The 20,237-nt window shown below is 40.3% G+C and overlaps 1 protein-coding gene across 1 annotated transcript in view; it reads right to left on the bottom strand.

Annotated features, from left to right (window-relative positions):
• The window catches only part of FREM3 (FRAS1 related extracellular matrix 3), a 74,527-nt gene that overhangs the window by 7,232 nt on the left and 47,058 nt on the right, over positions 1 to 20,237 (bottom strand). The window contains exons 4-6 of the mRNA XM_010983765.3: positions 19,110 to 19,340; positions 16,353 to 16,478; positions 7,086 to 7,337 (exon numbers count right to left, since the gene is read on the bottom strand). Of these exons, the coding sequence (XP_010982067.1) occupies positions 7,086 to 7,337; positions 16,353 to 16,478; positions 19,110 to 19,340 (609 nt within the window). The remainder of the gene's footprint in view (positions 1 to 7,085; positions 7,338 to 16,352; positions 16,479 to 19,109; positions 19,341 to 20,237) is intronic.

Raw genomic sequence — 20,237 nt, 5'->3', positions numbered from 1 at the left:
AGAAAAAATAGATTCTAGAAACAAACTTGTAAAGTTAGTCTCTAGAAAAATTCTAGAACAGCTTATTTAAATATTTTCTGAATTTTTTGAAAAGAAAGAGGCAATGCCTATGAGTCAACATCAGTTCTTCCGCATCTGGCTTCATGAAATCAAATTTAATTTTTTTTAGTTCAGTTAAAGAGACACCTGTTGAGCATCCTCTCTATGTGCTCTAACTGTGCTAGTTACTGGGGATGTACAGAGCTGGGCATCCTTGCTGTTGAGGTGTTTCTCACATAACAGAACAGCCACATCAATGCCAATCAGCTAAACCCTGAGTGCTTTGACAAGAGGAGGAACCCATCTAGAGGCTCAGAATGTGAAGGCTTAAGAGAAATAACGCTGTGCTGGACTTGAATAAATAGGAATTGACCAATGAGAAAGGTGGGAGGAATGTTCCAAACAGCGGCTAATATGAAAAAAGGCACAGAAACATGAAAAATCCTAGCATTTTGGGAGGAAAACAAGAGTGTGTTTCTTAGAAATGTGTCAGGTGAGAGCGGAGGAAAGCAGAGAATGAGTTTAGAGTGGAAAGTCCTGCCAGATCCTGCAGAAACCTGGATCCATTTTAAGCAGATGGGACTTCACTTTCTAGACTCTCTGTAGAATGTGGGAACCAATTTTAAGCAGTGGTAAGGTGGCTGGTTTTTTGTTTTCTCTACACCTGTCTAACTTCAGTGGGAGCCACAGATTTAAGGAAGAGTTAGGGCTGCTGATTAGGAAGTAATCACAATTATCCAAGTGAGACCTGAGGGTGGTTTGAACTATGCACGTACTAGGGATGGAGTGGAAGAGATAGATGTGGTAAGTGTCCTGAGCAGCAGCCAGTGAGTGGATGTAGGTGGCTTCTGGGATGCCCTGCAGGTGTGAGGGTGGGACCATCATTAACTCAGCTGGAAATATAGGAGGGGAAACAGTCTTGGTCAGGGTTAGAAAGGCTTTCATGTGTGAACCTGGAGTTCAAAAACCAGATCAGGGCTGCAGATGAGATTTGGGGGTCCTAAGCACAGAAGTTGTGGTCAATCCTGTATTAGATGGTATGACCATACAAAGTGAATGAGTAAAGAGAACTGTAGTGGGGATATCAACCCTTAGGGTGACTGGCAGAGGGGAAGGAGCTCAAAAAAAAAAAAAAAAAAAAAAGAGAGAGACTGATGAAGAGAGAGGAGTAGATCCAGGAAAATCAAGAGATTAAAGCAAACTGGAAAATATGAGTGATCACAATGTCAAACGCAGCATGCATATCCAGAAATTTAAGATACATGCAAGTAACAGTGGCAAAACAACCAAAATACATCTTATGAAACTTAAGCTGCATAAATTGGACTAAAGTACCCAAGTTGAAGAATAAGAACTGAAATAAAAATTTTCTACTTTAAAAGCCTGTAACAATTGTATTATAATATAACTAGCCTTATAAGACATAATGATACTCATTTTTCCGAATGGTTTCCTGGGGTTTACAGCACAGCAACATGTCTTTCAAGTTTTAAAAACATGGGTTTTTTTTTTTTTTGTCCAAACTCACATAAACTCAAACACCAAGAGTGAAGCTAATGTAAACTATGGACTCCAGGCGATAATGATGTGTCGATGTAGGTTCATGAATTGTAACAAAGGTAGCATGCTGGTGGGGGATGCTGATGATGCAGAAGTTGCAGACTGGAATTCTAGACAGGGACTTAAAAAAAGGAACACTGGTATATGCAACAATTTAAATGAATCTCACAGTTGAATTAAAGTTGTTGAAAATTAAAGTGTTGAATTAAAGAAGCCAGAAAAATAAAAATGTCAACCCTCTATGATTCCACTTATATGAAGTACAAAAACGGGGAAAATAAATCTATGGTAACAAAAATCCAAACATGGGACAGAATTAATTAGAAAGGGGAACAAGGGTGCTTTCTGACGTGATGGAAAGATTCTTGACTATGTAGTATTTACACAGGTACTTGTAACCATCAAAATTAATCCAGTGGTACACTTACAATATGTGCATTCACCGTATATAAATTTTATAATAGCAGAAAAGGACAAAAATAAATGAGGGGAATTATTATTAAAAAAACACTTAATGTGCTGAAGTTTATCTTGGTCCATAGCAACAGTATTAACCACATTTTTAAAGAAAGTTGGATGTGCTGATTTTGCCAAAATGACACTTTGTTTATGCATAATTTTCCCTTACAGTGTTTTCTTAAATCCATCACCATTGTGTTAGACGTCCATTTAATGACAAAGACACTAATCTAGCTGGCAATCTTTATAGGCAAATTTTATGCATGTTATAAAAATCTTATTTCTTCAGGACAAAATTAATAGCCCCCTGTGAAATGACATCATTTTTTTTTTTGTGGCAGACTACAAGAGTTTTCAAATCACATCCTGAAAATGGAAGGAAATGTCTTCAGCAGATAAGCAGGGACCTGCTATAAAGTGTTCGTATACAGAACAGACACACAGTGGTAATTAACAAGTGCCCTCAGCTCCATCTTGCCCCTGTTACGGGGCAGGTGGAAGCTAGCGTCTTAAGCCAGGTGCATGCATGTGAAGTCTAAGGAGCATATGTTCAGCTAACACTGATTGGCCATATTCTGTGGCCTCTGCCCTCAGGAGCTGATTTTTTTTTATAATGGGTCCCATGGCAGTGCAGGGTCCTCGGTTGTTAGGTTGCCTCTGTCCGTACCATTTCTTTTCTTAGCACTATCCCTTGGCAATTGCTTTTACAGAGGCATTCCTGCAGGTGATCTATTTGACAAGGGGCTATTTGATCTCTGTTTAAGGAAGCCAAACATTTCCCAGAGTCTAGCTAAACAGAACAAAAACATTTCATCCTAATTCCAACCCTGGAGCTGCTGGGGTACATCGTTAGGCTGCTGGATATTGTGTCATCACCTGGCCCAAAGGAAAATGTGCTTTTGCTACCAGATGATGGACTTGACACTTCTGCACGAAGAAAGCATTAGCGGTATTTAACAAGTGCTCAGACAGGGCCAAATTACATGTAAAATCCTGACCCTGGAAAATGTGCACTTTCCCCAATTTTTTTCTTAAATTGTCCATTTCATCAGACACACATTTTTATCTCTGGCTGAAAGGACAACTAAACTGCTTCCCATGATATACCATGAGTTAGAATCTGATCAATGCTTAATGCTTAAAAACTGAATTAGGGAAATTGTCATTTCGCTTCCAAAAGACTATAATCGAGTAGCAGTATAATCAAGCTAATAATCACTGTGATTGTTTCCTCAAGGCCAAAATAAATGGCACCATTCAAAGGAACCATTAGCATCATGAGTGGCAAAATCTGTGACTATCTATAGTCTAGAGACTAAAGCAGCACCCATAGAAGTCATCCAAGGACAGTGGGTAAATGGGTGCCTGTGGGGCACCTGAACAGGGGGATGGAGGACATCACACCTTCATAGTTTGCAGAACTAGTATCTGAAATGGCATTAATTCTGACCCTGGAGATTGAGATGTTACAGGGCAGTCACTGGGTAGAGTCATGCTGGGCTTACGGTAATGTCACCTTGCAGCTTCAGGAGACGGGGGCTAGGTAAGTTACGGTCACATCTGTAGCATGACCAACTGTTTCAGCTCACATTCACTCTGCATGGAACCTAGGAAAGAGAACGCAACCAAAAGAACGTAAAGAATGGGCTGCTTGTTTTCAGCCATGTTAAGAGAAAGAATATTTTGACTATGGACCGTGAGGGTCTAGGACAGTCAAACAGTAAGAATTCATTTACTAGGGAGAGGCCTTGGAGAAACAGAAGACAAGATGAACAGCTTAAATCACAAGACCATTCTGTTGTTTCTGCTCAAGACAGAGTTGGTTCTATTGACTTGATGGTGTTGCTAGGATCCCACGCTCATCAAACAATATCCTGCTTATGAAGTTGCTGTCCATGTGGAGTCTCCTTTAAGGAGAGGGTGTCAATCAGAGGACACTGGCTTTTTCTAAGCTTATAGCAAAGTGTACAATCTTACTCTTTTCTTTTGCTTTAATTTTTGGGGATGATTTTAAAACACAAAATCAAATTCTTTATCAAAGTGTAATGCAGTGTATGCTTGGAAAATGTTAAAGCATAAAAGACTATGTAGGGTATGGACACATTATTTTGGGGTCTCCCAGCACCCAAGTAGGAAAGCAGAGCATGAGTCAAACAGTAAGAATTCGTTTACTAGGGAGAGGCCTTGGAGAAACAGAAGACAAAATGAACAGCTTAAATCACAAGACCATTCAAGTTCAGTGATTAGCTCCTTTCTTTTTCTGACTTGTTAGGAATAAAATTTTGGCACAGATTTTTAAAGTCCATGATAACATTTTAATGAAAAAACTCAAATAGTCTACAGGATACTTCATTTCATAAGTGTGGGTTGTGCTGCAGATCTTAAGATGACTTCAAGAATGATCAAATGACAGAGTTGGAAGGATCTCAGGCGATAACCCATTGAAACCTCCTTATTTTATGGAGTGGGAAACGGAACCTCTATACCTTCACCTGCCCAAGGTTACCTGGACAGGTAGTGGTACCCCAGATTCAAGAGCCCCCAGTTCAACCTTTCCTCACTCTATCATCTCCCTCCCCAATCTCCTTCCTTTCTCTCCCATTTCTTCCCTTGCGTACTTTGACTATAACTAGGTCCGGCAGGGAAAGAGAACTGATATGGTACTGGCATCACTCTTTGGCTTCAGGAAAAGGTGTGGCAGTGAAGGGAAGAGGAATTTGAAGCTATTTGGATACAGATGTCAACTTTTTCATGTTAATTCCACATCACTATAGAAAACTGAGAAGTAGTCATAAAGGAAAGAGCTACTATGAAGAAGAGAATATAGAACAGTGTAAAAAAAAGTCCCTGCCTCCATAACTTTGCTTCTTTCTCTTCTCTTTTGCCTGCCTAACAACTTCTTGGTCTTTAGAACTTGGTCCAGGTAACCCTTTCCTGACGTCTCAGTAAGAGGTAGGTACGCTAGCCATAATCCTAATCCTAACCCTGATATTTCGAAAAAAAATCTCGTCTTTCAATTAGGCTTCAAACACCACATCACACCATATTGTCATTCTTTTCTTGGTTATGCAGTGATTTTTCAGAAGTCAAAACCAGTTAAATTTACTCAGAGCCTCCTTTTCTTCTGTGGGGAAAACAACAGATAATTTATATATAAGATTGTAACATTTCTCTTTCCAAAAAACTACATAGTCAAGGTTAATAGTCTTAGTAGACACTCCCTAATCTCTCTTTGGTGTAACAGAAAATCTAATACAAATGCTAAATTTCTATGGCGTATACTGAAAATTCCTACACCTTATTTTAAGAAAAACAATCACTATCTTAAATCTAACGGGGCAATTTTTGAAAAGAAAGTACACGATGAACAGAACATAGACTTCAGGGTCTATACTTACTCCTAGCCCTTGATACTTGTGAAAATATGTTTTGGAACTGAACTTAGTGCTTGACAACTTTTTTTCAGTGGACCAAAACTGGCCTATTGTACATTTTGAGATCTTGTCCACAGGTGTGATATCAACAAGCAAACGCATTTAGGAGACCAACTAAACTAACTAAAAACAAACGAACTTTAATCTCACTCATATTTTCCTTTGTTCTAGAACAACTTAATATATGATACATTTGGCCATCCCCAACTAGAGAGTATATACACTCTCCAACCTCGACTTGATCTGGTTTATCTCTTGACATAGCTCTCGCCTCATGGAAGCTCTGTGCTGTATCACACAAACCTGGGCTCTGTAATCGGAGACCAGTCCAATCCTGCCTAGATCTGAACACAGCAACTCACAGCCCTCAAGTCCTGGCAGACACATGTTGGGGAGATGAAGTGGGCAACCTAATTTGAGACTAGTAATGAAATAGTCTGATCCTGGCCCCACCTTCATCAATATTTTCTCTTAGGAGTGCTTCTTGTAGAAAAGGCAATTGAGACTTAAGAAAATAATACTGGGCTTGATTCTTATTGAGTCTGAGGGTGGGAGGGGTTGAATTATCTGAATTATAAGGCACACTTACCTCTTACAGTTTGAGCAGTGGGGAGCCCTCTCTTCTTCTCTAGCTCTGAGTTTCAGATGGGACTGGAGCCAAAATCCCTGCCAGGTGGGGCTGGAAGAGAAGTCTGGATGCCTACATATGGAGCTCCATGGTACCCTTAGACCATCTGAAGACTCATGTACTTGCTGTGAGGGAGGCTCCCTGTCCTGTGAAGATGAGTGTCCTTGTGGGGCAGTCCTGGTGGGTGATCAGATACCTAATCTAGGTCCTCTTCTCAGCTTCCTTATCAGTCTTAGGTCTCTTCCTTGGGATGTGCTTTTTTTATTTGAACAAACGCATATACAAATATTTAATCTTCCTGCACTGCTACGTTGTCCTTAGTGCTGGTGATATCTGTGTATTTGAAAGGCTACTCAGCACCTTTGGAAAAGGAACAGTATCGAAAATTCCTTTATACTCAGTCATAAAAAAGAAGAAAATGGTGCCATTTGCAGCAACGTGGATGGACCTAGAGATTGTCATTACTAAGTGAAGTAAGCTAGAAAGAGAAAGAAAAATATCATATGATATTACTCATATGTGGAATCAAAAAAAGAAGAAAAGAGGACACTAATGAACTCATCTACAAAACAGAAACAGACTAGCAGACATGGTAAATAATCTTATGGTTACCGGGGAAAGGGGGTGGGAAGGGATAAATTTGGGAGTTTGAGATTTGCAAATGTTAGCCACTAAATATAAAAATAGATATAAAAACGCAAATTTCTTCTGTAGAGCACAGAGAACTATATTCAATATCTTGTAATAACCGTTCATGAAAAAGAATATGAAAACAAATATATGTATGTATATGCATGACTGGGACATTGTGCTATACACCAGAAACTGATACATTGTAACTGACTTCAATTAAAAAAAAATTCCTTTAAAAGATCATTTAAGCTAGATTTGTCTTTCAACTGTTGAGGGAAAGTATGAGAAGAAGGTAGTTATTGCCAAGAATGGAAAGGAGGAAATGGACTTACCATCATCACGGTCAGCGAGGATAACCACCTTGGTAGTGGGGTATCTGGCCCCCAGTTGCCCTCCCGTTGGCAGGCTCAGTGAAACGCTGAAGGATTCCTCCTCTTCATAGAGGGAGTCATCGATGATCAGGACCCGGCAGGTGTTCTCAACTTCATCCTTGTCAAAATGGAGGATGCTAGTGTGGTCTTTTGGACGTGAGATGTAGTCAGAGAAAGATAACACTGTGGGAGGTAGGGTGCCTGTGGCAGAACCTATGGAAATAGGAGATGGAACAGAGAAGGTGAGAAGACATGGAGTTCTGAACAGGAAGCCCACTCCCCACTGAGTTTTCTTCAAACTATTTTTAGATAAGAGCTATCTGAATTATAAGGCACACTTACCTCTTACAGTCACAAATATTAATATTATAATTACAAGGCTTTAAGAACAGATCCTGCTGTTCTAACATGATCCACAGTTAGTGGTCTTTAAATAGGGTATATATTGCATAAGTTTTACTTTTTTTTTTTTTTTTTTAAGATTCCACATATAAGTGATATCATGTGATTTTTTTTTCTCTTTCTGGCTTACTTCACTTAGAATGACATTCTCCATGTTGCTGCAAATAGCATTATTTTATTATTTTTTATGGCTGAGTAGTATTCCATCACACACACACACACACACACACACACCCACACCCACACCCACACCCACACACCCACCCACTACAACTTCTTTATCCAGTCATCTGTTGATGGACATTTAGGCTGTTTCCATGTCTTGGCTATTGTAAATAGGGCTGTTATGAACATTGGGGTGCAGGTGTCTTTTTGAATTAAGGTTGCCTCTGGATATATGCCTGGAGTGGGACTGTTGGAGCATATGGTAAGTCTATTTTTAGTTTTCTGAGAAATTTCCATACTGTTTTCCACAATGGCTGCACCAGCATAAAGTTTGTTTAGATTAGGGGCTAAATAAGCTGAAGGATCATAGGATGGTGGGTCTGGTTTAACTTAATTTGTTCCTGTTATAGACTGGAAAACTGAAGTACAGATAAAATTATAACCAGAGAATCTATCCCCTGCCCCTGCCCTTCCCTTAGTGGCAGAGCTGTCAGTGCCATCTATGTAATCTGACCTTCACATCTTGCCTAGAGTTCTTCACATGACACCAAAATACAGCCACAAAATTACTTATTTTACAAGGAGTACAGGATTGATCAATTTTAGTTTAGATGCAGTACACTTAAAATTCTGTAATAATAATTTACACATTAAGATTCCCCAATTTAAATGCACCATTTGATGAGTTTTGACAAATATATGCAGTCATGTAACCATGACCACAAGCATAATGTAGAGCATTTTACCCACTGACCAAAGTTAATGTGTACCCCTTGTAATCTCTCCTTCCCTGTCTCCCAGCCCGGGAAACCACTCGTCCATTTTCTGTCACTATAGATTTACTTGCCTTTATGACAATTTCATGGAAATGAAACCATGCGGTTTTCAGTCTTTTGTGCCTGATTCCTTTCATTTAGCACTATGTGTTGAAGATGTATTGATACATCAGGATTTTCTTCTTTTTTGTTCCTAAACAGTGCTCCTCATTGTGTGGCTGCACCAGAATTTGTTTTCCCATTTACCAGTTGAAAATCTGGGTTGCTTCCAGTTTTTGGTGATTCTGAATAATGCTGCTATAAATATTCAAGCACAGGTCTTTGAGTAGATGTATCATTTTATTTCTCTTGAGTAAATACTTAGAGGAGGGGTTTCTGGGATTTAGTGACTTGTTTTCCTTGTGGGAAATGAACATAATCTAAAATTTACCATCCTGACTATTTTTTTTAAATTTATTTTTATTTTTATTTTTGGGGGGAGGTGATTAGGTTTGTTTGTTTATTTTAACAGAGGCACTGGGGATTGAACCCAGACCTTGTGCATGTTAGGAACGTGCTCTACCACTGAGCTATACCCTCCCCTACCAGCTTAACTATTTTTAGGTGTACAGTTCAGTAGGGTTGCCTATTCACATTATTGTGAAACATCTCCAGAACTTTTCCATCTTGCAAAACTGAAACTCTGTACCCATTAAACAACTCCCTATTTCCTCCTCACCCCAGTCTCTGGACACCATCGTTTTACTTTCTGTCTCTATGAACTTGTCTACTGTAGGTACTGGGTAAAAGTGGAATTATACAGTATTTGTCTTTTTGTGACTGGCTTATTATTTCACGTAGCATAATGTCCTCAAATTCTGACTCATGCTACCTACACATCCTCAATGTAGCATGTGTCAGACTTTCCTTCTTTTCTTAAGGCTGAATAAATACTATTTTATTGTATGGACACACCACATCTTGTTTATCCATTCAACCAGCCATGAATATGTCGGTTGTTTCACCTGTTGGTTACTGTGAATAATGCTGCTATGAACAGGGGTGTGCAAATATCTCTCTGAGACCCTGCTTCTAATTCTTTTGGATATATACCCAGATGTGGGATATATGTTGGACCATATGGTAATTCTATTTGTAGTTTCTTGAGGATCTGCTATACTGTTTCCCACAGCAGCTGTACCATCTCACAAGCCCATCAGCAGTGTAAGTGCATTTCCCTTGCAGTATTAAAAACGTAGCAATGCACAGGTTTAGAGCTGAAAGAGCAAGAAGTAGCCACAGCGATTGAAAAGACCCAGACAGACCAGACTTAGGACACAGAGATTTTGTGCAGTAACTCAATACACCAAATAAGTAATTTTCGAAAATCCTAAGTGTTTCCCACCACACTTCTCCTTAGTAAAACGCAACTGCGGGTACGACAGTGAGCTCCTAGGTCAGACACTCTAGGTCCAGCAAGGGTCTCTTTTGCTTATAGCTATGGTACGTGCATATATGCATGCGAACACCGACGTCCACCTTCTTCTTGCTAATAGAATCAACACAAATACAGATTGTCATCTGTGAGTGTGTGCCGCCTGTATAAATATAGCTTGTTTAAAAATGAGAATTATTTCCAAAGTGACTCCTGAGGATTTGCTCAGAAGGCACTGACTCTACGTCCCTCGTCGTTTGCAGGGGTAGATTATGGGGCAGGATGAACCGTCTTACTGAGGAGGGGTTTAATTCTCTAAAATTAACGTTAAAACCAAAGAATTCATTTCAGACTAACATGGTGGTATGCTGCTAAATGTTTAAGAAACAAACCAGAAAGCCACACAAAATCCCTGATTTGTAGCTTTGGCTGATTTTTGTCATGTAAATATTCCCACCATGGCCAGTTTCACTATCAATGTGAAGTTACTGAACCCAGAGTTGGGAAGAGATGCACACAACTGGCTCTCGTGAGGAGTACTGGCTGGATCCAGCATGCCACTCCATCCATGATGACAGCAGCATAGGCTTCCCCTCCATGCCCATCTCAGACAGGGAGTCTGAGAATCTATGAAATTATTTTAAAAATTAATTGTTGCTTTACAGAGGGTGCCTATGGCTCAGTCTCTGCGGCTACATAGTACACTTGCTCTATAAAAACCATAAATGATGCTTAGAGTCAGAGAGAAAGATCTCTCAAGAAACCACATTAAAGGGTGACTGAATCACTATAGCACGGCATTTGATAACTTTATGAGGTGGCTAGGATACTTTATCAATGAGGAAATCGAGGCAGAGAACACCCCAGTGTCTTGTCTAGGAGTCAAAGTTCCATCTCCCAACAGAGCATTTTTTAACTTCCCCATGTTGTCTTTATTGTATTACTCAATTACAAATTCTTTTAAATAGACAAATTTCCTTTAATGTATATTTTTAATACGGCAGCAAGACAAGATACTGCCTTTCTGTAAAAAACATCGCATCAAACTCCTGGTCAGAGTAGGCAGTGTCAGAAGCCCCAGGCACAGTTCATTTCATGCTCAGGGGGGTCCTTGACTTGGGGGAGGTGCGGGAGTCAGTGGAGAGAAGTGGAGAAAGGAGAAACAGGGCTGGAGCAGCATGGGAGCTTCTGTCTAGAGTCGTCTGGGACATCTGTTCCCAGCAGTTTGGCTGGCTAGGTATTCTGAGATGCTCTCCCACAGCAAAACATCTAGAAGAAATAATTATTCTGGCTTTTCTGTGCTCACAGGAGGTAAGGGAAATCATCAAGGGCCAAAACCAAGCAAAACCAAAAAGAACACCTTAAAACCCCAAACTCCAAAACACTACAGCTAGAGAAGAGATTCCCACTCAAGCTGGGATTCAGAATCAGCACTACAGGGGAGACTGGGCCACGGACCTATGGCACCACCAGGGAGATGAATCTGAAACTCTGCGATCTGGCCTGGGACGCATGGGAGTAGGAGTATTTCTGGGTCAGCACTGCTCTCAGATCCCTGGATAAGCCACGCAAATCTGCCTTGGAGGAAAACATCTTCAAGTAAAGCTCCCAGGTCTTTCACAGATTCAGATAATTTTAAGAGGATCTTAAAATGCATAGAAAAGATAGATCACAACGAAGACGACTTTTAGACCAAAAGCAGACTTTTTAGCAAGACAATGGGAGGCAGAAGGCAATGGAATAATAACTCCAAAATGCTGGGAGAAAGTAACCGTCCACCTAGAATTTCACGACTGAGGTTGAAGTGAAGACACGTTCTGATAAACAAAAAACTAAGGATTAACCCTTGGCAGACCTTCAGTCAAGGGACTTCTAAATCATCCAAAGAACCCCTTTGAGATGCAAGGTATAACTTCTAAAACCTATAAAAACACTGATACCTAAATAAATAAAAACAGATTCTTTTTTTTTAGGCAAAGGAGAAAGTCTTTTGCCTGGATGTGCTTGGAACCTGCTTTCTACCTCCTCCTAACTTGACCCAGAGAAACAACCTAATCACAGACGTGGGGTGGTCCATGGCTGTGGTTTACCACAGTCCCTTCAACTGGATAAAGTTGATTGTTTTAAAAACCTCAACATATCTGACTTTGCACTGACCAAAACCACCGGGTGAAAAAAAAAAACAAACCCACAGGATGATTCAATACTGTTTCTGTTTTATTGGGTTTAGGTTCTAGTGGCTTGTTCTTCATTGGCTATTTTTCCAAGACGAGCAATTTCCCAACGAGAAAGTGACTATTGAAAAGAAAAAGATGATTATCTTGAGAATAAAACAGGGCCCAAAACTGTGTAATTTGCACATCCTTCTCCAATATATCCTGGAGATTAAAACAATTTAGAGCAATAGTTCTCAGCCAATGATAGAGAGTTTATTCCTTCAGCTCTTCTTCTTCTCCCAATTTTTTCTTTAAAATACAATACTTCCACATCATTGTCTGAGAATACATTTGGGGACCTTCCGATTCCCATGAAAACGCAGCATAAATCTGCCTCTTTCATCTGCTTGCAAGTGTATTATTACACGGTTGTATCTGTGAATCACTATTAATATATAGAGCGTGAGTCTGCTTTCCATTCAACTGTTTATACATGAGTCATGTTTATTTTATTCATGAAAATGCATAATCGGTAGACATTTGTTTTAACAAGGCTTGCAGAAAAGTTTAAATAACCAAATTGAATTTATCCTCTGAGATATTTAATTGTCTGAGGGGAGTAGGTAAAGACAGATGCCATAATGATGCTTGAGTGTGCATTAAAATTGTACAAGTGCTCTCTGTCTTACAATTCTACAGAGGTGTACGAGAATCAGGATTGGAGTGTGCACACCGTGGCTTCGTGCTCCAGGGAAGGACCCTGACCCCGTCATATTCTCTCTCTCCTTTATTTTTATTGCAGGTGTGAGAATAGTCCTTTGTGTGAGAATAGTCCTTTGTGTGAGGAATCAAGGGTTAAAGCTCAGGTGCCAAAGAGTCTGAGTTGTGTGCCAGGGACACAGGGAGCTTTCCGGGAACACCAGCCCTTGAACCTGAACCCCTTATGGGAAGCTCAGCTGGGGTGTAGCTTCAACCTTCTGGGGAGGAGGCATCCCTGTATCCTGGCTGGTTTGCTGCCAGACACTGTGCACTTCCCCGGTTCCCTCTGCTTGTCCTTTCACAGTGTAGCTCTTTCCAGAGGCAGAAGGATGGCCCCTTTCTATTTATTAATTATACATTATCTTCCAAGTTGGGCCATTTTCCACTTCATTTCTCCTACTCACATCTAAGAGACCTAGAATCATTGTCTTCCAGACGCTCCGCTTGTGGACAGGGAATATGCCACCAGTCCCGGAAGCAGCCCAGCTGGAACCCTAGGGCAGATGAAGAGGGTCCTTCCTCCAACAGCTGCTCTGCCCACCTGCAGCCACTGCCCTGTGAACCCTCATTCTTTGTAAGACCCCAGCTAGAGCCCTGAGTGGACCTGGAACAGAGTGCTGGGACGTCCTCCCAGGGATCAGCTGACAAAGAAGACCCAAAGGACTGCCTTGCTGTGTTATTTCTTCTTGTTGCTTTTCCCACACGAGGTAACACCACGGTAAAACTTAGGAACTGCTGAAGTTACATGTAGCTGGCGGTATCTGATGCCTTCAAGAAGGGAGCCTTAGTTAAAGGACAGGTTACTGGGCTGTCCGACTCTAAACATACAACCAAACACAAACAGGAAGATCTTGAAGCTGTGCTGGAAAGCCTTGTCCTTGTAGTTGGTTTCGAGTATCTCAGAATAAGTTGTGTGCTTACTGCCAAATCCCCTGTCCTCTGAGGCAGAGAATTTATTCTTTTTCCTCTTCTCAACTTTGGCACTACTGATATTTTGAGATTTTTTTGTTTTTTAAAAATTGACTTATATTTTCTTTTTTTCTATTTTTCAAATGAAGGTGTTAGGTAGTTAGATAAGTGGGGGCACTGGGCTGATAAGGTGGAGGACAGGGAGGAAGGTCTGGAAGATGGTGATATGCCCGCCTTCAGCATAAGGGGCTTTACTTTCTCTGAATGAGTGCCAGCAAGAAACCAGCTGGGACCAGATGGCTGCAACTGCACGGTAGTGACAAGGACCTAACTGGACATGATCCAATACTCACTGTAATATAATTAGCACTGTGGCTTAGGAACACTCCCCACCCACTGTGGATTTTTCTGTGTGCATGATGGGTAAGGAGGTTGGACATGACTAAGCAATCCAGGGGCAAGAGCCATCAATCAATTAAGAGATCGTCCCTAAAGGAAGGTATAAGACAGAGTGACAAAGACCGGAGCTGCCATCCTCTCTTGGATCAGCCTGTCTTCCGCTCTTGGACATATACTTTTGCTTTGCTAATAAAATCTTAAGAATTTTAAACTACACAATGCTTTTGTCTCCCATCTGAATTCTTCTCTTCTCTGGCAAGACAAGAACCGAGGCCTTCCCCTTCTGGGGTAACAGAGGCACTGGGGATGGAACCCAGGACTCGTGCACACTAAGCATGCACTCCACCACTGAGCTGTACCCACCCCCGAAGCTGATATTTTGAACAGATAATTTTTTACTGGGGGGGTTGTGCATTGTCAGATGTTTAGCAAGTGTGAGCAGAGATTTCAACAGACTGGATATACGAAAGGAGAGTGGTCAGACCATGCATAAAAATAGAACTCTGACCTACAATCTGCAGCAACTAGTGTAGGAAGTCAAACCACAACTGCTGTTAACAATCGGCCCCAATTGGTCAGGACTTAACAATTCCCAGTTCCTCTAATTTCTGCCCCAGCTTCCAATTTGGGACCAACTAGAGAAAGCCAAACATGCTCCCCTAATCAGTTACACAGAGTGCATCCAGCTTCCCAAGCTGACAGCCTCCAATCAGGGTTTATCTTGAAGACTCCCCTTTTTTTTCACTATAAAGCTTTTCACTCCTCTGCCTGCCTTTGAGTCTCTGCTGAATGCTAGAGATGGTGGCTGACCCTCCTGCTACTGTGAGCTCTGAATAAATTAGCCTTGGACATAAGTAATACACATTTGGTCATCTCCATTTCCTGGCGCACAGCTCCTAAAACCCTTAGAGACTTTAAAGCGATGGGTTGTTTTGTATTCTAATGAGATGACTGTGCTGGGGCTCCTGGAGAGCCTCTGGATGGGGACTGGTTGCCAGGGAAACCAACCAGGTGATTAAAGGGTAGGAATTTTTAGCCCCACTCCCTAGCCTCCAGGCACAGGAGAGGGGCTGGAGGTTGAGTTAATCACCAAAGGCCAATGAATTCATCAATCATGCCTCCGTAATGAAGCCTCCATAAAAAAAATTCCAGCCAAAGGAGCTCAGAGAGCTTCCAGGTTGCTGCACACATGGAGGTGCCGGGAGGATGAGTGCCCAGAGAGCGCATGGTGGTTCTGTGTCCCTTCCAGCAGACCTTAGCTTACACATCTCTTTCATCTGGCTGTTCCTGGGTTGTATCCTTTGTAATAGACTTGTAATCTAGTAAGTAAACTGTTTTCCCAAGTCATGTTAGCTGTTTTAGAAAATTATCGAATCCAAAGAGGGGGTGGTGGGAACCTCCAGTTTATACCCTGTTGATCAGAAGCACAGGTGACAACCTGTACTTGCTATTGGCATCTGAAGTGGGGGCGGTCTTGTGGGACAGAGCCCGTAACATGTGGGCTCTGTGTTATCTCCAGGTAGATCGTGTCAGAGTTGAATAGAGTTTCAGGACATCTAGTTGGATATCTGCAGAAACTGGAGAATTGCTTAGTGTGGGGAAAACCTGCACAGGTCTGCTGTCAGAAGTGAGATGCTGGTGTGAGTGTAGAAGAGTGTAGTTTACTTTTATAGCCTATTCTTGCTCTCATTTGGATGGTTTTCATATAGTTCCATCATTTTTGTCTATTACATAGTTCTAATGAGTTAGAAGATATGAGTGGACACAGGAGAGCTAAATTTTGACTGTACAGAATGGCAAGGTCAGAAAGAATGGCTTGTTTTGAGTTGTGAGGACAGCTGGGCCTGTGATTGGGGAGGATTTTTAGTTGTTGGAGGGGTGGAGGGAGGCGAAGAAGAGCGACTGAGTGGTGTATACAGACCATTTCATGTTGTTTCCTTTATGCAATGATGACTATTAAAATTTAAGAATCCTTATTTATACTTTCTACCAGCATATATACACTATTTTATATAAAATGTCTAATTTGACCCTCACAAAATTTTGTGTATAGTCACAACAGAGGTTTTGAATTCCAGTTTTGAGTATAATTTTATCCCTGGTGGAGATCAGCTCAGAGCAGTTAGGGCACCCACACAGTGTTGCATGGAGTCAAGGAGCAGAGGTCACCACCCAGCCACCTCCAGCATCACCGCGGTCCTGTACTAAGACCCTATTCCTGGATATCAGTACCAGCAAAGCCTCATACCTCGATGTGTAGAGCAAATGACTGTGAGTTCTTGGCTTGCATCTCCCGACCGTCTTACAGGAATCAAAAGCTCCCCGATGTCCTCCTCTATTTTGTATTCTGCCTCTGGAATATAAACTGTTGATTCTAGGAAAGATGGAAGAAGATTTTTCTGCAAGACTTCAATTTGACTGGCAATACTGGTGATATTTTATCCAAGTGGAAATGTACATAATCTTTGACCCCTATATTTTCCAATATGATTAACTATATGAAATACAGTAAGAATAGGAAATATTTATCATTAAGTGGAACTGGAGAGGCAGTGGAATTGAGTTTAGGAGACCCCTTTGGAAAGATTATCTAGCACTAAAATGGAAAGAGAAATCACAGAATTTTGTTGCCTTTTTTTTTTTTTGAGGTCACATTTTAGGTCTTCTAAATGAAGTTCACAAATTTCTGCCCTTCTTTTACCTTTATTTTTTTTTAATGCTTTTAACAATCAGATAATCTAATTCATTACCATAAAAATATTTTTCCTGCTTTATTTAACAAACATTTGATTCAACATTTATTGAGCAGATACCATGTGTAAGATACAGGGCTGACTACTTAATATGCTGAGAAAAATAAGATAGTCATCCTACCCTTAATTCTTAAAATGATATTCCCACTGACATTTACGTGTGTACGTATGTACGTGCGTGTATGTGTGTGTGTGTGTGTGTGTGTACTTCTCTTATATTACTGTTCTCTGCTATGCAGTTTGGATAACGGTACATCATCAGAGCAGTCACCAAAATATGAGTAGGAATACTGGTCATCTCTTGTTGATGGAATTACATGCACTATTTTTCTTTGGACTTTCCAGTGTTTTCCAAGGCTTTTCATTAAGCATGCATTCTGTAGTTAAAATATATGTGTTGGTTTAAAAAATAAAACTTTGAGGTAGGTTGTTCCTACTCACAGTCAAGTGGAGACTCTCAGAGCTCTCCTCCACATCATCTATACACAAAGATTCCCCCTCTTGGTGATGGAAGCAAGAAGGAAAAATATTGTAGGAGGCTGTCCTTTCTTCTTTTGGAACTATTACTAAGTAATAACCCAGATTCAACATTGAATTATCTAGTTATCATACGTTAAATCTTTTTCTTCTTTCTTTTCCTGACTAAATTGGTTCCAACGAGTACTGCTGTCAGTCTCTAGGAAAATACCGGTCCCAAGTTACGGAGGAGGAAGACCAGTGATAATTTTCTTTCTGCCACTTCGCTCTGCTATGGTAGTCTACTGTCTGCACATCTCTCGATTCAAAAGGTTGTCATCGGGGAAGAAGCTAAAAGTAAATTAAAGTTATTACTGCCTTGAAAAAAATAGATACATTAGGATGAAGTTATTCAGTCACATGCTCTATTTTCTCATTCTGGAAGATCTGTTTGCATCTATCTACACATCCAAAGCCCACTGTATTCTTGAAGACTAGCTCAAATCCTGCCTCCTCCAAAAGGCTTCACTGCTTAGAATGATGGTGATCTCTCCACTTTCTTACCTCAGAACTCTTACTGTTTTTGCCATGTGCCCTCACATCTGGCTTTCCTGATGGATTCATGGGTCTAAGTGTTGTTATCAACAAAATGGATCAGATACCTAGTCCGTTGGGTGGTGAGGGCTGTGTTTTCTATTTTTGTCTGCTGGAGAGCAAAACCCAAAGAACAGTATTTCTCAAATTGTGTTTCAAGAAAATCAGAAATTTTAAAGGATATTCTCTGGGGACAACAAATTTTAAAAAAAAAAAAGGTCTATAGTCTAGTTTGGGAAAACTGGTTAAATAGTTAAACAGGTTTCTTTATAGGAGGGTTTCTCAGAAACCTTGTATGCGAAGGTGAATTATGATGCTTCAAAACAGGGGAGTTATTTGAAAAGTTTTTTAGGCTTATTTGGTCCATGAAAAGTTTTATAATTCTGTTGTAGAAATTCTATTATATTACAGCTTTCTGTTATGCAGTTTGGGGCACGTTAATACAGAGGATTCTTCGTAGATCCTTGTAGCATTTTCCTAAGACTTCCTGAGAGTGAAGTCATGTACTTCTGGGCAATACTTGAATCATTTCAACTATCTTGATAATCAATGTGTCTAATTAAAATTCAGATAAGAATGCTAAAATCTTCTTTTAAGGACCATTGTTCTACTTTCCCAGAAAGGGGGAGCACATAGCACAATCACTGGCTAAAGTTTCTTTTTTTTTCCTTTTTAATTTCCCTGGGGAGATACTTGCTGAATGAATGAACCAATCAGTGAGCGGAACGAACTGATGAATTCAAGAATATGATGCACAACTCTAACAGAACTTTGTGGAACACGTGCTAAAATTAATGAGTTGGCTGGTTCTCAGAGGCCACATCTAGGGCAAGGGATATATGAGGTCCCCACCTGATCTGGTAGGGAGCTTCCAGAAAACTGTGAGAAGATGGTGGGCCTGGAATGAGCCCATTTTGGGGCAAAGCTGTGCCATATTGAGTGTGCAGAGAACTAACGAGGAGGACTTGGGCATTTGTTAAAGGAAGGCTGGCAAAGTTCTGTCTATTTCAATTTTCCATATCCCTTTTCAAAAATCCTACAAACAAAGGAAGAATTACTGCCTTGAGATGATTTACCTAGCTTTAAATCTTAAATGGTATGAACATGTCCAGTGGCTTATGGAGACTGGGGGAGGTAAAAAGGCCTGAAATGGACCCGGAACCCATCCTGGTTAATAGATCGTATCAATAGGAACTACATACCATCTTCAGGGTCCACAATTTCAATAGTTGCCATTTCTGGAAACTCTACTGCAGCCAAGATAGGGTTCGTCAGAATGATCTGGAAGGTCTCTGATGCCTCGTATTCCTTGTCAGATAGAATTCTCACTCTCCACGTGGCTGTAGTCTGTCCAGGATTGAATTGTACCTGTGTCTCGGCCTTTTGTTTAAAATCTTTACCTTCTTTTGCAGTTTCTTCTTTGGTTACAATGCCTAAACAAAAATCAGGGACTATAAATATAAAGCCAAGTGACTGAAGAAGAGATGTTCCTTCACAGTGGATTCTATTGTTGATGAAAAGCAAATAACACAGAAATTGCTTCTTTTAATGTTCCCAGAAGATACTTATAAACTTTTTTTTCAATTGAAGTACGGCTGATTTACAATATTGTGTTAGCTTCAGGTGTACAGCAAAATGATTCAGTTTTTTAATATATATAAATACTTTTATATATAAATAAATATATATAATTTTGATTATTTTCCATTATAGGCTATTATAAGATATTGAATACAGTTCCCTGTGTTATGCAGTAAATCCTTATTGTTTATCTATTTTATATATAGTAGTTTGTATCTGTTAATCCCATACTCCTAATTTATCCCACCCCACACTTTCCCCTTGGATAACCATGTTTGTTTTCTATGTCTGTGAATCTGTTTCTGTTTTGTATATAGACTCATTTGTACTATTTTTTTATATTCTACATATAAGTGATTTATAATATTAATCTTTCTCTATCTTACTCCATTAAGTATAATATTCCCTAGTTCTACCCATGTTGCTACAAATGGCATTATTTCATTCTTTTTTATGGCTGAGTAATATTCCACTTTACACACACACACACACACACACACACACACACACACCACAGTTTCTTAAGCCAATCATCTACTGATGAACATTTGTGTTGTCTCTATGTCTTGGTTGTTTTACAAAGTGTTGTGATGAACATTGGGGTACATGCATCTTTTTGAATTAGAGTTATAAACTCTACTTTTGGCTAAGACAATGTATCTAAGCAGAGGGGCATGAAAGTGAGAGGAAAGTGGGGAAGGAGTGACAGAAGAGAGAGGACAGAGAACTCTACAAACGTTCACTGAGGG

Source organism: Camelus dromedarius, chromosome 1 (genome assembly GCF_036321535.1).
Source record: "Camelus dromedarius isolate mCamDro1 chromosome 1, mCamDro1.pat, whole genome shotgun sequence".
Taxonomy (NCBI): domain Eukaryota; kingdom Metazoa; phylum Chordata; class Mammalia; order Artiodactyla; family Camelidae; genus Camelus; species Camelus dromedarius.
Note: the sequence above shows the minus strand (reverse complement) of the source record. Positions and strands in the feature narration are given on the sequence as shown.